This window comes from Mobula hypostoma, chromosome 6 (genome assembly GCF_963921235.1).
Source record: "Mobula hypostoma chromosome 6, sMobHyp1.1, whole genome shotgun sequence".
Lineage (NCBI taxonomy): Eukaryota > Metazoa > Chordata > Chondrichthyes > Myliobatiformes > Myliobatidae > Mobula > Mobula hypostoma.
In genome coordinates this window covers 165,511,709-165,531,466 of record NC_086102.1, presented here as the reverse complement: position 1 = coordinate 165,531,466, position 19,758 = coordinate 165,511,709, and the positions used below count along the sequence as shown (strand labels likewise).

The following is a 19,758-nucleotide window of genomic DNA, read 5'->3' as shown; positions in this document are numbered from 1 at the left end:
ACTGATGAATGTGTTGAAATTCTTTCCTCTGACTTAATATTCTTTCGCGAAGCTCTTGAGACCACTTCAGGTTGCCTGCTATCACTGGCATGTTCTTATGCAATACATTATTCCTCTTTACCTGTTGAAAGGGTATTGTTAAACCAAAAGCTGTTGAATGATGTAAGGTCAAACAAATGCACAGGACATGTACTTTTATTACCAGAAATAAACAGAAAACCAATGAAATATTGAAGTATTGAAGCAAACACTGAATACCAATTAATTACTGATTAAAATTTATTTTCAATTGTTTAACTTTTTTTCCCCCCACATTCAAGTGTTATGTTCAATATCTGAGAAATGTTTATCATGGCCTGGACTTGACCCAGGAAGGTAAAAGCAGATTAGTAATAGCTATATGCACAAAATGCTGGAGGAACTCAGAAGGTCATCCACCATCAATGGGAATGAAAAAACAATTGACGTTTCAGGCTGAGACCCTTCATCAGGACTCATGATGCTATTGACAAATACATTTCAGGTTAGTTAAGAGATGCTGCATATTTCAGCAGCAAAAAATAAGCAAGCCAAAAATAAGTGTCTACATAGGGTAGAGCCTATGGGATACATGTATAATTCAAAGTAGGAGAGTCATTGCTAAAAGGACAGAAAGTTAAAGCATTTCCTTATGATACATACAGAGAGCGTTTGCTAGACAACATTTGGAAGTCATTTTACTCTAAAATTCTGGAATCAGCAGAGAAAGTACAAAAGATTTAATAAAATGTTACCAGAACCTGATTACATCCATCAGGAATTCAGGATCTCCTTTCTCCAGAAACTGAGGTAACCTTTAGAAACAACACCAAACTGGCATCTAGCCCACTGAGCCACTGATAGAACAATAATCCCTGCTACTTTCCCCCAATAATCCTGTTAATTATTCTCTCTCAGCTGCCTGTCAACCTTTCAAAGATGTCAGTTATTTCTGTGCCTGCCGTCAGCTGCTCTTGGTTTAACAGATCATTTTCATCATCATCAAATTTTCATCTTGCAGCTTCTTCCCAAATTTTAACCCATTTCCCTTATCCTTAAAAGCAATTCAATAATGGGATCAAGATCCCTCTCTATCAACATGATTTTGTACCCATCTATCAATCCTGGGTTCTCCAGTCCAAAGTTACAGATGAAATCTCTTGTTTTAGGAGCCATGCTAGTAATTTTAGTAATTTTCTCTTTACATGTAAACACTCTGTCTAGGACAGTGTTTATATACAAACTGAAACTACCAAAATTAGACACATTACTCCACTTTGCACAACTTCAGCACGATTTCCATTTCTTTAATTGACACAATTTGTTCTCGAATCCATCGTGATTTACAATCTACTTTTTCAGTGGTTTATGGACAAATGTGCACACAAGCACAGGCCCCTGTTCTAACACATCCTTTGGAGCAGTGCCATTTAGCCTGAATTGTCACTTCAATCGTTCAACATTACATTTAGACCATAAGACATAGGAGTAGAAATGGGCCGTTTGGCCCCTCGAGGTTTTCCCCTCCTCAACCCCATTCCCCGGCCTCCTCCCCATAACTTTTGATGCCATGTCCAACCAAGAACCTATCAATCTCTGCCTTAAATACACCCAGTGATGGCCTCCATAATTGCCTGTGGTAATAATTTCCACAAATTCACCACCCTTTGCTAATGAATTTTTTCTGCATCTCTGTTTTAAGTTGATGCCCCTCAATCCTGAGTCTGTGCCTTTTTTTCCGAGACTCCCCCACCGTGGGAAACATCCTTTCCAAATCTACTCTGTCTAGGTCTTTCAACATTCAAAAGGTTTCCAAATTCCATCTTTCTAAATTCCAGTGAGTACAGACCCAGAGCCCTCAAACATTCCTTGTATGACAACCCTTTCATTCCCAGAATCATCCTTGTGAACCTCCTCTAGAATCTCTCCAATGCCAGCCCATCTTTTCTCAGATAAGGAGCCCAAAACTGTTCACAATACTCAAGATGAGGCCTCACCATTGCCTTTTAAAGCCTCAACACCAATCCCTGCTCTTGTATTCAAGCCCCCTTGAAATGAATCCTAGTATTACATTTGCCTTCCTCACCATCAACTCTACTTGCAAGTTAACCTTTAGGGTGTTAACCCTGTGAAGACCCTTCAGAATTTTGTAATCTGGAGAGAAGTCACTGTTTAAAAATAAGGGACATCAGGGTTTAGAATCCTTTTCTTCATTGGGCATCAGAGCAGATTTTGTTGAATACTAAAACATAGATTTTTGATGCAAGGACTTGAAAGGTTACTGAGACAACAATGTGGAGTTAAAGTTGTGGCTGCCCTGTTGTGGGGCAGCACTACAGGCCTGAAGATCTGAATGGTCTGCTCTTGCTCCTTATATACTTGTGGGAGACAGACTTCAGCCAACAAAGGTTAAATAAAACAGAACACGATAAAACAGTCCACGACTGTAACTCAGTCCCCTAATGCTTTAATTTTATGGGGTTGATTCATTAACAATAATTTTATGTGCAGGTAAAGACCAGAGAAAACTTACATGAAAGAAAATTAAGCCACTGTAGAAAGCATTCTGTAGTTCAATAAAATACATTGATCAAAATCTTCACAATTTTGAAAGTTATGAAATTGATAATTAAATGAACAGTTAGATCCATAATCTAATTGTACCAGCGCCCAAGAACATAGTGACCTGCCTCAATGACTACTGCCCAGTGGCAATTATATCCACAGTGATGAAGAGTTTTGAGAGATTGGTGATGAGACATATCAACTCCTGCTTCAGAAGCACCTTTGATCTGCTCCAATTTGCCTATTGAAGCAACAGGTCCGCAGCAGATGCCATTTCATTAGCTCTTCACTCAACCCTGAAACATCTGGACAACAAAGGTGCATACATCCAGATTCTCCTTATCGACTACAGCTCAGTATTCAATACCGTCATTCCCTCAAAACTAATCAATATTGGCCTCAATAGCTCCTTATGCAATTGTACCCTCTATTTCCTCACTTGCAGACCTCAGTCAATTCAGATTGGCAACGACATCTCCTCTACAAGACTGTATGCTTAGTCCCATGCTCTACTCACTTCACACTTAGGACTGTGTGGCTAAGCACAGCTCCAATGCAATATTCAAGTTTGCTGAGCAAATCAAAGGGTGATAAATCAGCATTTAGAAGGGAGATTGAACATCTGGTTGAGTGGTGCCAAAACAACAACCTCTCACTCAATGCCAGCAAGACCAAGGAGCTGATCATTGACTTCAAGAGAAGGAAACCAGTGGTTCATGAGCCAGTCCTCATCAATGGATCAGAGGTGGAGAGGGTCAGCAACTTTAAGTTCCTCAGTGTTATTATTTTGGAGGCCTGGCTGGACTCTTCACATGAGTGTAATTACAAAGAAAGCACAGCAGAACCTCTGTTTCCTTTGGAGTTTGTGAAGATTCAGTATAACACCTGAAACATTGATAAACATCTATAGGTGTTTAGTGGAGAGTATACCGACTGGCTGCATCACAGCCTGGTTAGGAAACACCAATGTCCTTGAACGGAAAATCCTACAAAAAAAATATAGTGTATATGGTCCAGTCTATCATGGGTATAGCCCTCTCCACCATTGAGCACATCTATAAGGAGTGTTGTCACAGGAAAGCAGCATCCATCATCAGGGACCCCACCGCCCAGCTCATGCCATCAGGACAGAGGTACAGCAGCCTCAGGACTCTCACCACCAGGTTCAAGAACAGTTCCTGCCCCTCAACCATCAGGCTCTTGAAGTGAAGGGGATAACTCTATTCCACTTGCCCCATCACTGAAATGTCCCACAACCTATGGACTCACTTTCGAGGACTCTTCATCTCATGTTCCTGATATTTATTGCTTATTTATTATTTTTGTATTTGTACAGTTTGTCTTCTGCACACCAGATAAATGCCCAAGTTGTGTGATCTTTCATTAATTCTGTTGTGGTTATTATTCAATAGATTTATTGAGAATGCCTGTAAGAAAATGAATCTCAGAGTTGTGTATGGTGAGATACATGTAATTTGACAATAAATTTACTTTGAACTTTAATATTTGTACTTCATTTGATCCCAGACAGGGATTCCACAGCAAACTAAGTCTTCAAGGCTAGGGATAGTAGCTGCTGAGTACATAGGTGAAAAATCTTTAATACAATCATGGTTGTGCTCGTGTGATCACACACAATAAATGAAAAAGTGTAGCCCTCAGGTAAAAATAGTTGAGATGACAACCAGAAACATAATTGAAAAAAGCATGAAACACTTTAAAATTCAGTTTAATAGCACAGATATTGCCCTTATTTTTTACTTTTGTTATATCTTTATAGTTATATCTTCATCTAGATAAACAAGCTTAAACTTGGGCAGGCAACTGGTTTGCAGCTTTCAGGCAGTCATTAATCCAAGCCACACATGCATCAGTCACTCTGGATGTTCCTCATTTGTGCCGCTATCACCTCTCCCTCAAGTGTACAGAACAGAGAGGATGAACGCAAGACGGAGCAACAATATAAAAATTTAGATAAAGGAATTGGTAGAAATATCTAGACGGACTTAATGGAATTGACCAATTATTTTTATTAAAGGCAGAAGTTTGAAATACACATCTGTTAGTTCATTTCTGCACAAATCTGGTTCAAATTTATACAAAGAATGATCCTTTCCAACTCCCACCACCTTCTCAACTATCCCACCATGAAGGACAGAAATAAAAATTCAGAGAAAAATATGGGAAAGAATAATATGTTCTCAGTACAGATCAGAGAAGAAATATACAACTTCTTCAGAAAAATTAAAATGCACCCAAAATTGCTAAATAGAATTATTTAATACTCAAACTCTGGCTGTCTTGAAATTATGCATCATTTAGCTAATTTTAGCATGCAAGTGAAAAATGGAAGAAAAATAAGCAACACGTGTTTATGAACCACATCTGGCAACAGCATCTTTTCATACATTTCCATTGTTGAAATAATAATCTAGATGAAGTTCAAGTTTAAATGTCATTCAACCACACATGAATACAGTCAAACAAAACAGCAAAACACAGTATCAACAATCACCCACAGCACACGGCACATATAACACATATAAGGTGGAAAGCACACAAGATATCAGTAAAATATAGTCAAGAAATCCAAGGCCAAGTCCATGAATGTTGCAGCAATCTTCAATCGAACACAATACCAAGTGACCGCCGAGGAAAGCACTGTCTCCAGTGTGGATGCCACAACACACTGACTCCGTTGGCGTGCACAGACTCCATAGCCTCCCTCTTGGACGGCTGTAAACAGACGACACCGCGACTCGAGGGCTAGTCCTGGCTAAAACCGAGCCCACACAGCTTCACCACTGTCTGCCAATAAATCAGTGAATGGCCGTTCCACATTAGCAACATCCAATGGGTTCTTGCAATCAAGGAAAGTGACTTGGATGAGTACTCACTGTTAGACTGCATACCACCTTCAACTTTCTAACACAGGCAGCAGCATGATCCGCTCCTTCAGTTTCTCTGCCAATGAGTAATTCACTGATGGGTAGACCTGCAGTACTTTAAGCTCTTAATATCCAGCAGGGTCGTGTGATCGTGAAAAATACATTTAAGGAAGATAACATCACCTTTGGTTGACCCTGTAGAAGCCGCTGCAATTGTACATGCCACCATCTTACTGGAAGATATACAAATCTAGATATGGATCTCCTCCCATAAAATATGATGAGGGAGGAGTTAAATATGGAAAACTGATGACTCCAACCAGTCTTCCATGCATTTGTCTTCTGAATATCAAGCTATGTAGTTTCAAATCAGCCCAGTATGTGCTACTCAAATTAGTCCTTTTTTCTTTTATATTATCAACACCAGCTCCATAGCAAAGAAAGCCCAGCAGCATCTCTACTTTCTGCAAAGACTGAGAAATGTCCATCTCCCATCCCCCAACCTCACCACATTCTACAGAGGTTGTATTGAGACCATCCTGAGCAGCTGCATCACGGCCTGGTTTGGAAATTGTACTATCTCGGATTGCAAGACACTGCAGCGGATAATGAGGTCAGCTGAGAAGATCATCGGGGTCTCTCTTCCCGCCATCACAGACATTTACACCACACGCTGCAGCCGCAAAGCAAACAGCATTATGAAAGACCCCACACACCCCTCATATAAACTCTTCTCCCTCCTGCCATCTGGAAAAAGGCACCGAAGCATTCGGGCTCTCACGACCAGACTGTGTAACAGTTTCTTTCCCCAAGGCATCAGACTCCTCAATACCCAGAGCCTGGACTGACACCAACCTACTGCCCTCTACTGTGCCTATTGTCTTGTTTATTATTTATTATTTACTGTAGTGCCTGCACTGTTTTGTGCACTTTATGCAGTCCTGGACAGGTCTGTAGTCTAGTGTAGTTTTTGTGTTTTTTCTTATGTAGTTCAGTGTAGTTTTTGTATTGTTTCATGTAGCACCATGGTCCTGGAAAACACTGTCTCATTTTTACTATGTTCTGTACCAGCAGTTATGGTTGAAATGACAATAAAAAGTGACTTGACTTGACTTGAATGAGCCTCTCCTGATCAGAATGACCAATATGAGCAGAGGTGCCACATAGGAAATGTTTCTACGGGAGTCCACATGAATCCCAAAGGAGGAGACATGCTCCACCAATCTCTCAAGGACGCAATGTATCTGCCCCTGGTCTTCCTCTCTCCTGCTGCAATCATCTCTCTTCCTCCACCAATGAACTTGCTGCACCATACACTCCCCTCTCCACCCATACACTCCCCTCTCCACCCATCCTACTTCTCTAGGCTTTTGCCTTCTAACACAAACTGGCAGTCTGATTGCCTGCCAAGGAGGAAACAAACAGACTGGTCCTCTGATTTAAATTCAGCACAGCCCCTGCAAGCCAAGTTCCTCAGCTGTTTTCTATTTCCCTATGGCTTCTCCAACCCGCCTGTAAATACTGGGACCCATACATTTAACTCATAATAAATATAAACAGGAGATTTTGCAGGAATTAAGAGGAATAAATGGATTCAGGATTAGATTAAGAAGTCTAAAGATACCAAAAGAGCAAGAGTTTGCTTTGTCACATGAATAAGGAGGATGAACTGGTGCGGAGACCAATTTTCTTATGGATAACAAAAAGATGATTAAATCAAATCATAAAATACCATTTGTTCATTTAAAAACCTACACAATTCCATGAAGTCCAATGAAGAGCATGAAAAATATAGATTTTATCCTGGTCGTTCTTAAAGTTTCTCTTAAACTACTCCTGGATCTTCAAAGGAAACTAATTAAAACAATATTAATAACTGATTTCCACTCTAAAACAGCCTGTCAGCGATACATTGCATTGCTCCAGTGGAATACACTGGGTAAATTAATATCATGAGCGGGTTGAATTTATAACATCCTCAGCAAGGGATGACTAAAATCAATGTTTCTGCAGAGAAGAATAGATTGACCTACAGGTATGATGTTAACCACTAGATTGTCACATTTCAGAATCAGGTTTATCACCACTGACATATCAGGAAATTGTTGTTTTGCAGCAACAGTTCAATGGAATACATAAAATAACCTGTGGATTGCAAGCAACACACATCAAAGTTGCTGGTGAACGCAGCAGGCCAAGCAGCATCTATAGGAAGAGGCGCAGTCGACGTTTCAGGCCGAGACCCTTCGTCAGGACTAACTGAAGGAAGAGTGAGTAAGGGATTTGAAAGCTGGAGGGGGAGGGGGAGATGCAAAATAATAGGAGAAGACAGGAGGGGGAGGGATAGAGCCGAGAGCTGGACAGGTGATAGGCAAAAGGGGATACGAGAGGATCATGGGACAGGAGGTCCGGGAAGAAAGACGGGGGGGGGGTGACCCAGAGGATGGGCAAGAGGTATATTCAGAGGGACAGAGGGAGAAAAAGGAGAGTGAGAGGAAGAATGTGTGCATAAAAATGAGTAACAGATGGGGTACGAGGGGGAGGTGGGGCCTAGCGGAAGTTAGAGAAGTCAATGTTCATGCCATCAGGTTGGAGGCTACCCAGACGGAATATAAGGTGTTGTTCCTCCAACCTGAGTGTGGCTTCATCTTTACAGTAGAGGAGGCCGTGGATAGACATGTCAGAATGGGAATGGGATGTGGAATTAAAATGTGTGGCCACTGGGAGATCCTGCTTTCTCTGGCGGACAGAGCGTAGATGTTCAGCAAAGCGGTCTCCCAGTCTGCGTCGGGTCTCACCAATATATAAAAGGCCACATCGGGAGCACCGGACGCAGTATATCACCCCAGTCGACTCACAGGTGAAGTGATGCCTCACCTGGAAGGACTGTTTGGAGCCCTGAATGGTGGTAAGGGAGGAAGTGTAAGGGCATGTGTAGCACTTGTTCCGCTTACACGGATAAGTGCCAGGAGGGAGATCAGTGGGGAGGGATGGGGGGGACGAATGGACAAGGGAGTTGTGTAGGGAGCGATCCCTGCGGAATGCAGAGAGAGGGGGGGAGGGAAAGATGTGCTTAGTGGTGGGATCCCGTTGGAGGTGGCGGAAGTTACGGAGAATAATATGTTGGACCCGGAGGCTGGTGAGGTGGTAGGTGAGGACCAGGGGAACCCTATTCCTAGTGGGGTGGTGGGAGGATGGAGTGAGAGCAGATGTACGTGAAATGGGGGAGATGCGTTTAAGAGCAGAGTTGATAGTGGAGGAAGGGAAGCCCCTTTCTTTAAAAAATGAAGACATCTCCCTCGTCCTAGAATGGAAAGCCTCATCCTGAGAGCAGATGCGGCGGAGACGGAGGAATTGCGAGAAGGGGATGGCGTTTTTGCAAGAGACAGGGTGAGAAGAGGAATAGTCCAGATAGCTGTGAGAGTCAGTAGGCTTATAGTAGACATCAGTGGATAAGCTGTCTCCAGAGACAGAGACAGAAAGATCTAGAAAGGGGAGGGAGGTGTCGGAAATGGACCAGGTAAACTTGAGGGCAGGGTGAAAGTTGGAGGCAAAGTTAATAAAGTCAACGAGTTCTGCATGCGTGCAGGAAGCATTTTTTAAAGAAAGGGGCTTCCCTTCCTCCACTATCAACTCTGCTCTTAAACGCATCTCCCCCATTTCACGTACATCTGCTCTCACTCCATCCTCCCACCACCCCACTAGGAATAGGGTTCCCCTGGTCCTCACCTACCACCCCACCAGCCTCCGGGTCCAACATATTATTCTCCGTAACTTCCGCCACCTCCAACGGGATCCCACCACTAAGCACATCTTTCCCTCCCCCCCCCCTGCATTCCGCAGGGATCGCTCCCTACACAACTCCCTTGTCCATTCGTCCCCCCCATCCCTCCCCACTGATCTCCCTCCTGGCACTTATCCGTGTAAGCGGAACAAGTGCTACACATGCCCTTACACTTCCTCCCTTACCACCATTCAGGGCTCCAAACAGTCCTTCCAGGTGAGGCATCACTTCACCTGTGAGTCGACTGGGGTGATATACTGCGTCCGGTGCTCCCGATGTGGCCTTTTATATATTGGTGAGACCCGACGCAGACTGGGAGACCGCTTTGCTGAACATCTACGCTCTGTCCGCCAGAGAAAGCAGGATCTCCCAGTGGCCACACATTTTAATTCCACATCCCATTCCCATTCTGACATATCTATCCACGGCCTCCTCTACTGTAAAGATGAAGCCACACTCAGGTTGGAGGAACAACACCTTATATTCCGTCTGGGTAGCCTCCAACCTGATGGCATGAACATTGACTTCTCTAACTTCCGCTAGGCCCCACCTCCCCCTCGTACCCCATCTGTTACTCATTTTTATGCACACATTCTTTCTCTCACTCTCCTTTTTCTCCCTCTGTCCCTCTGAATATACCTCTTGCCCATCCTCTGGGTCACCCCCCCCGTCTTTCTTCCCGGACCTCCTGTCCCATGATCCTCTCGTATCCCCTTTTGCCTATCACCTGTCCAGCTCTCGGCTCTATCCCTCCCCCTCCTGTCTTCTCCTATCATTTTGCATCTCCCCCTCCCCCTCCAGCTTTCAAATCCCTTACTCACTCTTCCTTCAGTTAGTCCTGACGAAGGGTCTCAGCCTGAAACGTCGACTGCGCCTCTTCCTATAGATGCTGCCTGGCCTGCTGCGTTCACCAGCAACTTTGATGTGTGTTGCTTGAATTTCCAGCATCTGCAGAATTCCTGTTGTTTGTGAATTGCAATATATACAGTATATTAAAAAATAAATTAGTGCAGAGAGAGATTAGTTCAGAGAGAGATAAAAATAGTGAGATAATGTCCATGGGTTTATTGACCATTCAAAAATCTGATAGTGGAGAAGTAGTGTTTTTAAAATGTTGAGTGTCTTCAGGTTCCTGTACCTCCTTTCTGATGGTAGTTGTTATGTGAATGAAATTGCCAGAGAAAATTACTGGTAAATACAAAGCCGCTTCTTTATTCGACAAAACAAGGTACAGCAGGCAACATATGGAGACGCTTTCGGTGGAAAGGTCTGCTGGCCCAATGTGGGACTCAATATTTATTTGCTAAACACAAAGGACAATTCCATATTTACAAAGTATAGACAATGTTTTCTTTTGAAACTACAAAATTCACACCTTCTGATTTGCATCCATCCCACAGATGCCAGCATCGTCTGGACTGGGATTCACAGCTTTTAGGAATCCATTGTTCCAAATTAAATCCCGGATACGTTGTCAGGGAAAAGAAGACTGGTAGCCAAAGCCATTTACTAAATGTAAGTGACCCTAAACCCAAAAGTCACTAACAGTAGCAGAGAGAAAAGAGATCATTGTTCTGGGTGGCATAGATGCCACCTTTTGAAAACGTCCTCAATGGTGGGGAAGTTTGTGTCCATGATGAATCGGGCTGAGTTTATAACCCTCTGCAACTTCTTCTGATCCTGAGCAGTAGCCCCTCCATACCAGATGACAATACAACCAGTCAGAATGCTCTCTGCAGAAAGTCTGTAAAAATCTGCCAGTCACAGACTGTCAAACCAAATCTGGACTGATGCATCTTCCCTCAACTTCCCCATCCTGAAGTCTGAAATCAATTATTTGGTCTTACTGACATTGAGTGCAAGATTGTTGCAATACCACTCAAATAGCTGATCTCACTCATTTACGCCTCCTCATCACGATCTGAGATTTTGGTGACATTTTTTTGTCATCAGCAGATTTATAGATGGTGATTGTGCTGTGTCTAGCCACAAAGTCGTGGGTGTAGAGAGAGAGCTGAGCAGCAGACTAAGCATGTATTCTTGAGGTGCAGCTGATCAGAAAGATGTTATTTCTGATCTGTACTGAGTGTGGTCTCCTCACAAGGAAGTCAAGGATCCAGTTGCAGAGGGAGGTACAGAGGCCAGACTGAGCTTATCCTATGACTAGGCAAAGCTAGTAACTTTTACAGCTGAATCCTTGCAGGCTGGTTTTTAACTAGCAGTTTCAGACGAGCAAGTATACAAGGTACCTTAAGTGTGGACCTCCCTTTCGAATTGTAGATGTGACATTTTGAATAGAGTTTAGCTGTCTAAACAGATGTTTGATTGGAAGAGCCACATTTTGGACAGCAGATTATGTACCTCCCTTCTGTACCTCCAGAAGTTTTGAAGCTTATTGATTAATTCTGAGGTGATGACAGTGTTGAATGCTGAGCTGCAATTAATAAACACTAGCCTAATAAGTATTGCTATTGTCCACGCCATCCGAAACCCTGTGGAGAACCAGTAAGATTGCATCTACTGTAAACCTATTGTGGTTGTAGACAAATTGCAGTGGGTCAAGAGTTTGTTCAGGCAAGAGTTAATTCTAGCACGATCAACCTCTCAAAGTACTTCATAGTAGATATGAGTGCAACTGGGCAATAGTCAATGCAAAGATACACACTCATCCACACAATCATTGAAGTTGCTCAATCTGCTTTTCTTGGGCAACTGTAAGATTGATAATAAAATTACATTGAATGTTGAATTTTACTTCTCAAAATACATATACAGTATACCATATAATACCCTGAGTTTCATTTTCTTGTAGGCATTCACAGTGGAACAAAGAAGTACAATAGTATCAATGAAAAACTACACAGACTGACAAGCAACTACTACGCAAAGACAAGCTGTACAAATACAAAACAATAATAAGTAAATAAATACTGAGAACAAGCAGGTGGGAGCTTCAACTGCAGCAGTGAGAAATTGAAGCTGTCCTCAAAACACTCCAGCTGGTTAGTTGGCACAGGTTTTCAATGCCCTACCACACTATCTGATGTTTTTGCGCAAGTCCACCCTCTTGAAAGATATTCTGACATTGGCCTCAGAGTTATAACCAGATCGCCAGATACTGCAGGGAGTTGCGCAGGTATAATTTTACTCTCCCTTTCAATGTGTATAAAAGGTGTTGAGCTCATCCATGAGTGAAGCATCATAGCCAGGTCACTGGTCTCCAACACCACAGATCTTTGCCCTTGGCAAACTGTGAACCTCAGGTTCACCACAGCTTCTGGTTTGGGTACGTCTGGCATGTTCTCAAAGGCACACACTCACCCTGACAAGGTCTTGAAGAAGTTGTCAAGGTCATACTGGTCTGTATATCTTGCTATTTTAAATGTATTGTCTCTGGTTACTGCTGTTACCAGTTAATTACTTCTTAAAATATTCATTAGAAATCCCACCATTTATCAATTTGTTTTTTGCCATTGACAGATACATTTAAATAGTTGGTCTTCAATAGTGAATATCATGTCGCTATGTAGCAAATGATAATTCATTTTATCCAGCCTTTATGAAATTTCAGTTACTGTCTTTCAAGAAGGCATCCTATTACAAATGAGGGAATTAGTGATGAAACTATTTACGATATTCTTCCGTCCCATTGAATTGAACTTTTCCTCTCGGCATGAATATTCAGCTTACCTCTGTTTATTTAGTTCTGGATTGAATATCATTCCACTTGACAGTGAATTTCAATGAACCGAAGTCAAGTCTACCACATTACAGCATGGTGAACTTTTGCAGAAGACCAGTCTGACATATTACAAGCTTGGCACTGGGCAGGAAGCTCTGTAGTCTTACGTCAGTCACCTGCAATGGCCTGTTTAGGGAGATTCACCCTCTCTTATTCCTTCACTTCCGGTTTTCAATCTTCATTTTCGGAACCGACAAGTCCTCGTGGTGATCATTAAATTTTATAAGATGTTCAATTGCTAGACAACAGATACAGCGGCTCTCGCCCAGAGAGAAAAAACTTCCTTTTCCTCAATTCCTGATTATATATTTTCTGCTTCCTAGAAAGCTGACATTAACTACAGGGAAACAACAGGAATTCTGCAGATGCTGGAAGTTCAAGCAACACACATCAAGGTTGCTGGTGAAGGCAGCAGGCCAGGCAGCATCTCTAGGAAGAGGTACAGTCGATGTTTCAGGCCAAGAAACGTTGACTGTACCTCTTCCTAGAGGTACTGCCTGGCCTGCTGCCTTCACCAGCAACCTTGATGTGTGTTGCATTAACTACAGGGCATCTTTTTCAAACATTTACCAGGAGCAACTACACAAGGTCTACTTATAGAAAATGTTCCCTCTAATTTTTTTTTAAATATACAGCTTCAGGGACCAACCATTGCTCTAGGAGGAGGAAATTTTTTTAAATGGTTTAATTTTTATTTTTACACAGCCTGAAAACTGGGTGGCATATTATATAAAAAAAATTGCAGCTGCGCGCCAAAGGCAATGTGCGTGGAAGCATTTCAGTTACCGCATGGCCACAGCTTAGAGGAAACGGTGCTTCTGGATCAACATGACCACATCCCTGGCGATTAATAACCTGCTGAAAGCTTTCTGCAGAAAAATATGGCCACTTCTCCGTTTTTACACAAAGGGCTAAAATAGCCTTGTTCTGTAATTGCTTCAGACAAACAAGCTTTTGAATGTACAACATCCCTAAAGTTAATACTATTGTTGTTAGCATTGAGCAGAAAAGAGGTCGAGTGGATTAGGAAGCAGAGTAACTGCAATATGATTTGGTACAGTAGATCCTGGAGTAAGGATTTTGGTGAGTGAGGAGTATGTATTATATTACTGCACTTATCCAATGACTAGGCAAGCTAGTAACTTTTACATCTGAATCCTGGCAGACTGTTTTTTTAGCCAAAGCTAGCAGTTTCAGATGAGCAAGTACACAACGTACCTCTCTTTCCAGTTGCAGTTGTGACGTTTTGAAATGAGTTTAGCTGTCTAAACAAGAGATGTTTGATTGGAAGAGCATCGTTTTGGACAGCAGATTCAAGTGCAATGGCACAGTGTGGGTTTTGGTAAGTACTATCAGCTGAGTAGTTCTACCACTCTTGTTTTAATTCTCAAAGTAAAATTGAGGGGCTTTGGCTCGTTGTGGGTGTGCCCCAAACAGAGGTAGTTATTTCCCCTTAGGGTACTAAAATAATTCAATGGTAATTCATAGCAAGAGCATCTGGCCCCTGCTGTGTGTTCCTCCTGTATGATGAGGGAAATCTGGGACACTTCTCAAAGTGCAAAGTATATCTATTATCAATAAATTATACAACCTTGATATTCATCTGCTTACAGGCAGCAACAAAGCAAGAAACCCGAAAGAATCCAATTTTAAAAAAAGACCAACACCCAATGCGCAGAGAAAGAAAAAAAACACACAAATCATGCAAACAATAAAAGCAAGCAACAGCATTCAGAAGGAAAGCGAGCCCATAGACTCAGAGCCCAGAGCATCCAGAGTACGCCCATAGCTTCAGTTTATCACACAGCAGTGCAAATTGCCAGAAAACTCACAGACACACAGCGTGTAGCAGCTGGAGCAGATTCACTGCCTCAGCACAGGGGCAAGAGGAGTAAACATCACGGTAAGGTGAGCAGAGTTGGCCTGATTCTCGCCTCAGTGACCAACTGCAGGTGCTGAATGACTATGCCGGAGTGGGAGATGGCAGGCACAGGCAATCTCACACTATGTAGAGTATCCAGATGACGACTTGCATCACCAAGATTATGAACACCATGCAGGCAGATGGTATTCATGGTCAGGTATGTGTATTGTGGACTGAGGAACTGTTCCTATGCCTTCGTGATTGTAAAATCTGACAAAATTAACCCAAGCTATTTCATACATTAAGTAGTATTAGATGATAGTTCACTTTACCTGCAGAAATTTGGCAGTATGCACTAACAGTTATATTTCACAATTAAAATGAAAACATTGCTTTACCTTTGTTTGATCAAGTATTTGTTTGCAGCTATTAAGTTCCTCTTCAAACATTGAGAGAAGGTTGGAATAATTTGAAGCAGTAATATTGGCTATCACCGGCCTTTCCAGTAATGCACCAAATATTGACAGAAGCTGCAGAGAAATAACTAATTATAAATCACAACTCAGTACCTTGGCATTTAACAAAGTATTATGAACAAACTTTTGCTGCTTTTTTTTTAAACATTATCGCTTCACCATTTCTTTACATAAACATGGCATCACAGAGAGATTTGCTATTAATGTCCCTTTTGATTGATTTACCTAAAGGCATGTGGATAAAGCAGTAAAACCAAAATATTTTAGATACAGGAATATAGCATAGCAGATGATCTGGTGGAGCAAAGCATTTAGACGTCCATCCAAACAAATCAATAAAATACATGCAATACTATGAAAATTAATCTAAAACGTTACAGAAATATTGGACAGACTCAAAGAGGAAGTGTTAGCCACATTGTTCAAACCCTATCAGGAATAGAGTTCAATTTTGATAACAAAATTTCAAGATATATTGACTTATGAGACAAATGACTGAAGATTTATCAGAAATCATGAGGTTAACCTCAACTTGCCTCATTTCCTCCACTGTGGAAAATCAAGGAACAATCTGTTTGAAGTGTTTAAAGATTAAATAAATACAATAGGTTAGGGAAGGAAATTATTTCCTCCAGTGGGAAACAAAATGCAGGGAGCCAATCTTAATGTTGGAGCAAACTATGAATGTTTCCCGCCGCCCCCTCCCCAAAAAATACACAAATAGTGGTCGAAACATGAAACTCCTAAAATATCATTGGAGAACTGAAGTTTTTCCAAGATACCTGTGTGTTGTTCGTCAGCATTATCAAGGGATACAGAACGAAAAGTGGAAATGGACACGAGATACCAGTCAGATGTAAACTAATTGATCAGAATGTTTAATTTTTCTCATGGAATTCCCAGATCTCACTTTGTGGAAGTAATTTTTCCTCCCAATGTGGATCTCCAGAGGAGGAAATACAGCAAACAAACCATCCCAATAGTCAAGCAGCAAATGTAGATGTGAGAAATCTGCAATAAAAGCAGGAAGCGCTGGAAATATAGAGCGTGTCTGGCAACATCCAACAAGAAATAGACAATCATTTGGGTTAATCTTCCATCAGGAGGAGGAAAATTTAGAAATTAAATGTGAAGGACTGTAGAGGAGGGAAATGATCTAATTTCAGATATAGCGTGAGGCAGGTGTGATGAAAGATCAGCAACCCGGAACGTTACCTGTCCATTTCAGATTTCCAGCAAGTGTTGTGTGTCCAGCACTTTTCCCCACCCCATGCACCATCCTGGCCATCTACCTCCTTTAATTTGCATCTCAACCAGACTGTTCATTTGCAATTAATAAGCTTTTACCACCGTTTCTCAGCCAGCCCTCTTATTTGCATCTTTTTCTCTTGTCCACACAATACCACAAACAATCTGTTTGTTCTGCCCTCCCACTTCTCCACAACTCCTAGCTTTGCCTAAATCCTGGTCAGTTAACCATTTCCCTCTCCCTGGTCTGCCAGGTATTTGCAGTATGATTTATGTTTTTCATAATATTCTTTGATTGAGATGCAGTGCTACAGTGTTCAAAATATTTAATTTCACCTTAAGTAACCATGGTATCTTTCTCTATCAGTGCCTTGAAAAAGTATTTTATTCATCAACATAAATTGATTATCTTTAATTATCAAGTCTACAGGATCTGAAACAAAATAACTAACTTGAATATTTTCTATTGTTTCAGAATAAGCTCAAAAAGACTACAAATGGCTGGACTGAACTGATGCTCAGTTTGCAGTTCATTGCCCCTCACACACCCATACTTGCATGATGTACAGGACTGATTGAGCAAGGAGGCATTTTTCATTGCTGTCTAATCCTTGTGTTACCTCAAGTACACTACAGGCAGTCAGCTGTCTGGTATGCTCTGACAGCCTCTGACAGGAGTCAAGGCAGTTCGTGCAGCCTTGCCTCATGTCTTCAAATAATTAAGTGTTAAAATAAAATTAGGTGAACTTACCCTAGCTATATTTTTCAATGTTCTCTACAAGACAGGGAATCAGCATTCGAGTGAATGGTTATACCTGTGCGGATTTGGCCGGTTTAGGATTGACAAAGCTAATTACTGAGCGCTTGGGCTCCATGGCCAAACTCCAGGTGACACAGCAGAGTGACAGGCACACCACTTCAGTAGCTGAAGGCTATTGTTCTTCATTTTCCTATTGCACGCTTTAAACTAAAATGAAAACCCTGATTTTAAATCCTACCTAATAGACCACAGCGTAGGCAATTCAAAGGAGCTTGGAAATGGGCTCAGTTTTCTACGCCAACTTAAACATGAAATTCTATAAATACCTTAAAAGCTGACTCCAGACTTCCACAATCATGAAATGCAAGGTTCAGCAATGAGCCCAAGCGTTGGTCAAAGTCATATATACAAGCCATGTATCTGCAGCGGTTAGACAAAAATTCCTGCACAGTGCATTGAATATATTTAGATTTGTGATTAAGGTAGCTTAGTTAATTTATTTTTAAAACATACTTTTATACTGAATGAATATGAACACATAACAAAATTCTTCAGTGTTTAAATTGGTATGCAGCCTATTACAATGTTCAAAAAATTAATTTTAGAAGGCAGATAATGCAAAATGCAAGTATATCTGACATTAAACGACAGGAATTCTGCAGATGCTGGAAATTCAAGCAACACACATAAGAGTTGCTGGTGAACGCAGCAGGCCAGGCAGCATCTCTAGGAAGAGGTGCAGTCGACGTTTCAGGCCGAGACCCTTCGTCAGGACTAACTGAAGGAAGAGTGAAACTTTCAAATCCCTTACTCACTCTTCCTTCAGTTAGTCCTGACGAAGGGTCTCGGCCTGAAACGTCGACTGCATCTCTTCCTACAGATGCTGCCTGGCCTGCTGCGTTCACCAGCAACTTTGATGTATATCTGACATTAACACACTTCGGGAAAAAAAAGAGCAGTACCATATTGTTGCAATCCAATGGATCATACTTGCTATCTCCAAACACTCGTCAACATTCCTGAAACTCCTCATGGATATCACCGATCCTTTCAGTGAGATCTTTCCCTCTGCAACCTCCTATTACAATTTTTTCCAATTTATGAAACTCAGTTGCAGTGATGAAGAGTTCCTGAAAGCAAACTTACAATGAGCAACTAACCTTAGCAACATGAACATGGAAACTTATGAATTTTATTTCATAGAATCATCAACTACCACAGTACAGGACATATTATTTTGCCTTCGTATCTGTGCCTGCCCTTTGGTAGTCCAAACAGTCCCATTTCCCAGCATGATTCCAGGAACAAAAGGGTTACCGTATGAGGAACGCCTGGCAGCTCTTGGGCTGTATTCCCTGGAGTTCAGGAGAATGGGGTTGGGGGGGTGGAGGATCTTATAGAAATATTCCAAATGTTGGAGGGTATGAACAGATTAGAGATGGCAAAGTTATTTCCCATGGTAAGGGATTCTAGGACAAGAGGACACAACTTCAGGATTGAAGGATGTCCTTTTGGAACTGAGATGCAGAGAAATTACTTTAGTCAGAGGGTGGTAAATCTGTGGAATTTGTTACCACGAGCGGCTGTGGAGGCCAAGTCATTGGGTGTATTTAAGGCAGAGATAGATTGGTTCTTGATTAGCCAGGGCATCAAAGGGTATGGGGAGAAGGCAGGGGAGTGGGGATAACTGGAAGAATTGGATCAGCCCATGACTGAATGGCAGAGCAGACTCGACGTGCCGAATGGCCTATTTCTGCTCCTATACCTTATGGTCTTATAACACAGACATTTTGCCCTCAAAAATTACATCAAAATTCTCTTTATAAAGTTATTTTCAAATCTGCCTCAGATTACAAGAGCATGGTTTATAAAAAGGATTATTATATCATTTCCTATTCCTTTGGGAATCACCATTAATCCAGTTTGCCGACCCCAAGGCTAATTGTAACTATTAGATTCTGCACAACCATCTTTCTGATTTTAAATTGCTCTGATTTCCTCCCTTCTATTGAAACAGTCCAAGCTACTGTTGTCCCTCGACCCAAATACCTCTCAACCTTAATCACAATCTAGTATACCACCAAGGTTTTTTCATTTTTCTCAACATGGTATCAAGAGCTGATATCAATATCTTGATTGAGGATTGCCTCTTTTAATGTTTGCACTTTTTTGTACCCTAGGTATCTATTACCAAAGCCACACTTATCTTTCATTTTTACAAATAAGCAGGGAGTAACAATTGGAATATTTGTATAATACCAAGATACAGTAAAATACCTGTGTGTAATTAACATGCAGTGCGTTCTGAAAGTATTCAGCCCCCACAACTATTTTCACATTTTACTGTCACATTTTCTAAATTTAAAATATATTGAAGTAGGATTTTTGTGCTAATCAACAAAACATTGTGCAT

General features: G+C 41.5%; 1 protein-coding gene across 1 annotated transcript in view; it reads right to left on the bottom strand.

The window, feature by feature from the left end:
• The window catches only part of dnah9l (dynein, axonemal, heavy polypeptide 9 like), a 317,674-nt gene that overhangs the window by 280,536 nt on the left and 17,380 nt on the right, over positions 1-19,758 (bottom strand). Inside the window, 4 exon segments of the mRNA XM_063052593.1 lie at positions 3-150; positions 15,250-15,391; positions 17,672-17,788; positions 18,308-18,475. Of these exon segments, the coding sequence (XP_062908663.1) occupies positions 3-150; positions 15,250-15,391; positions 17,672-17,788; positions 18,308-18,475 (575 nt within the window).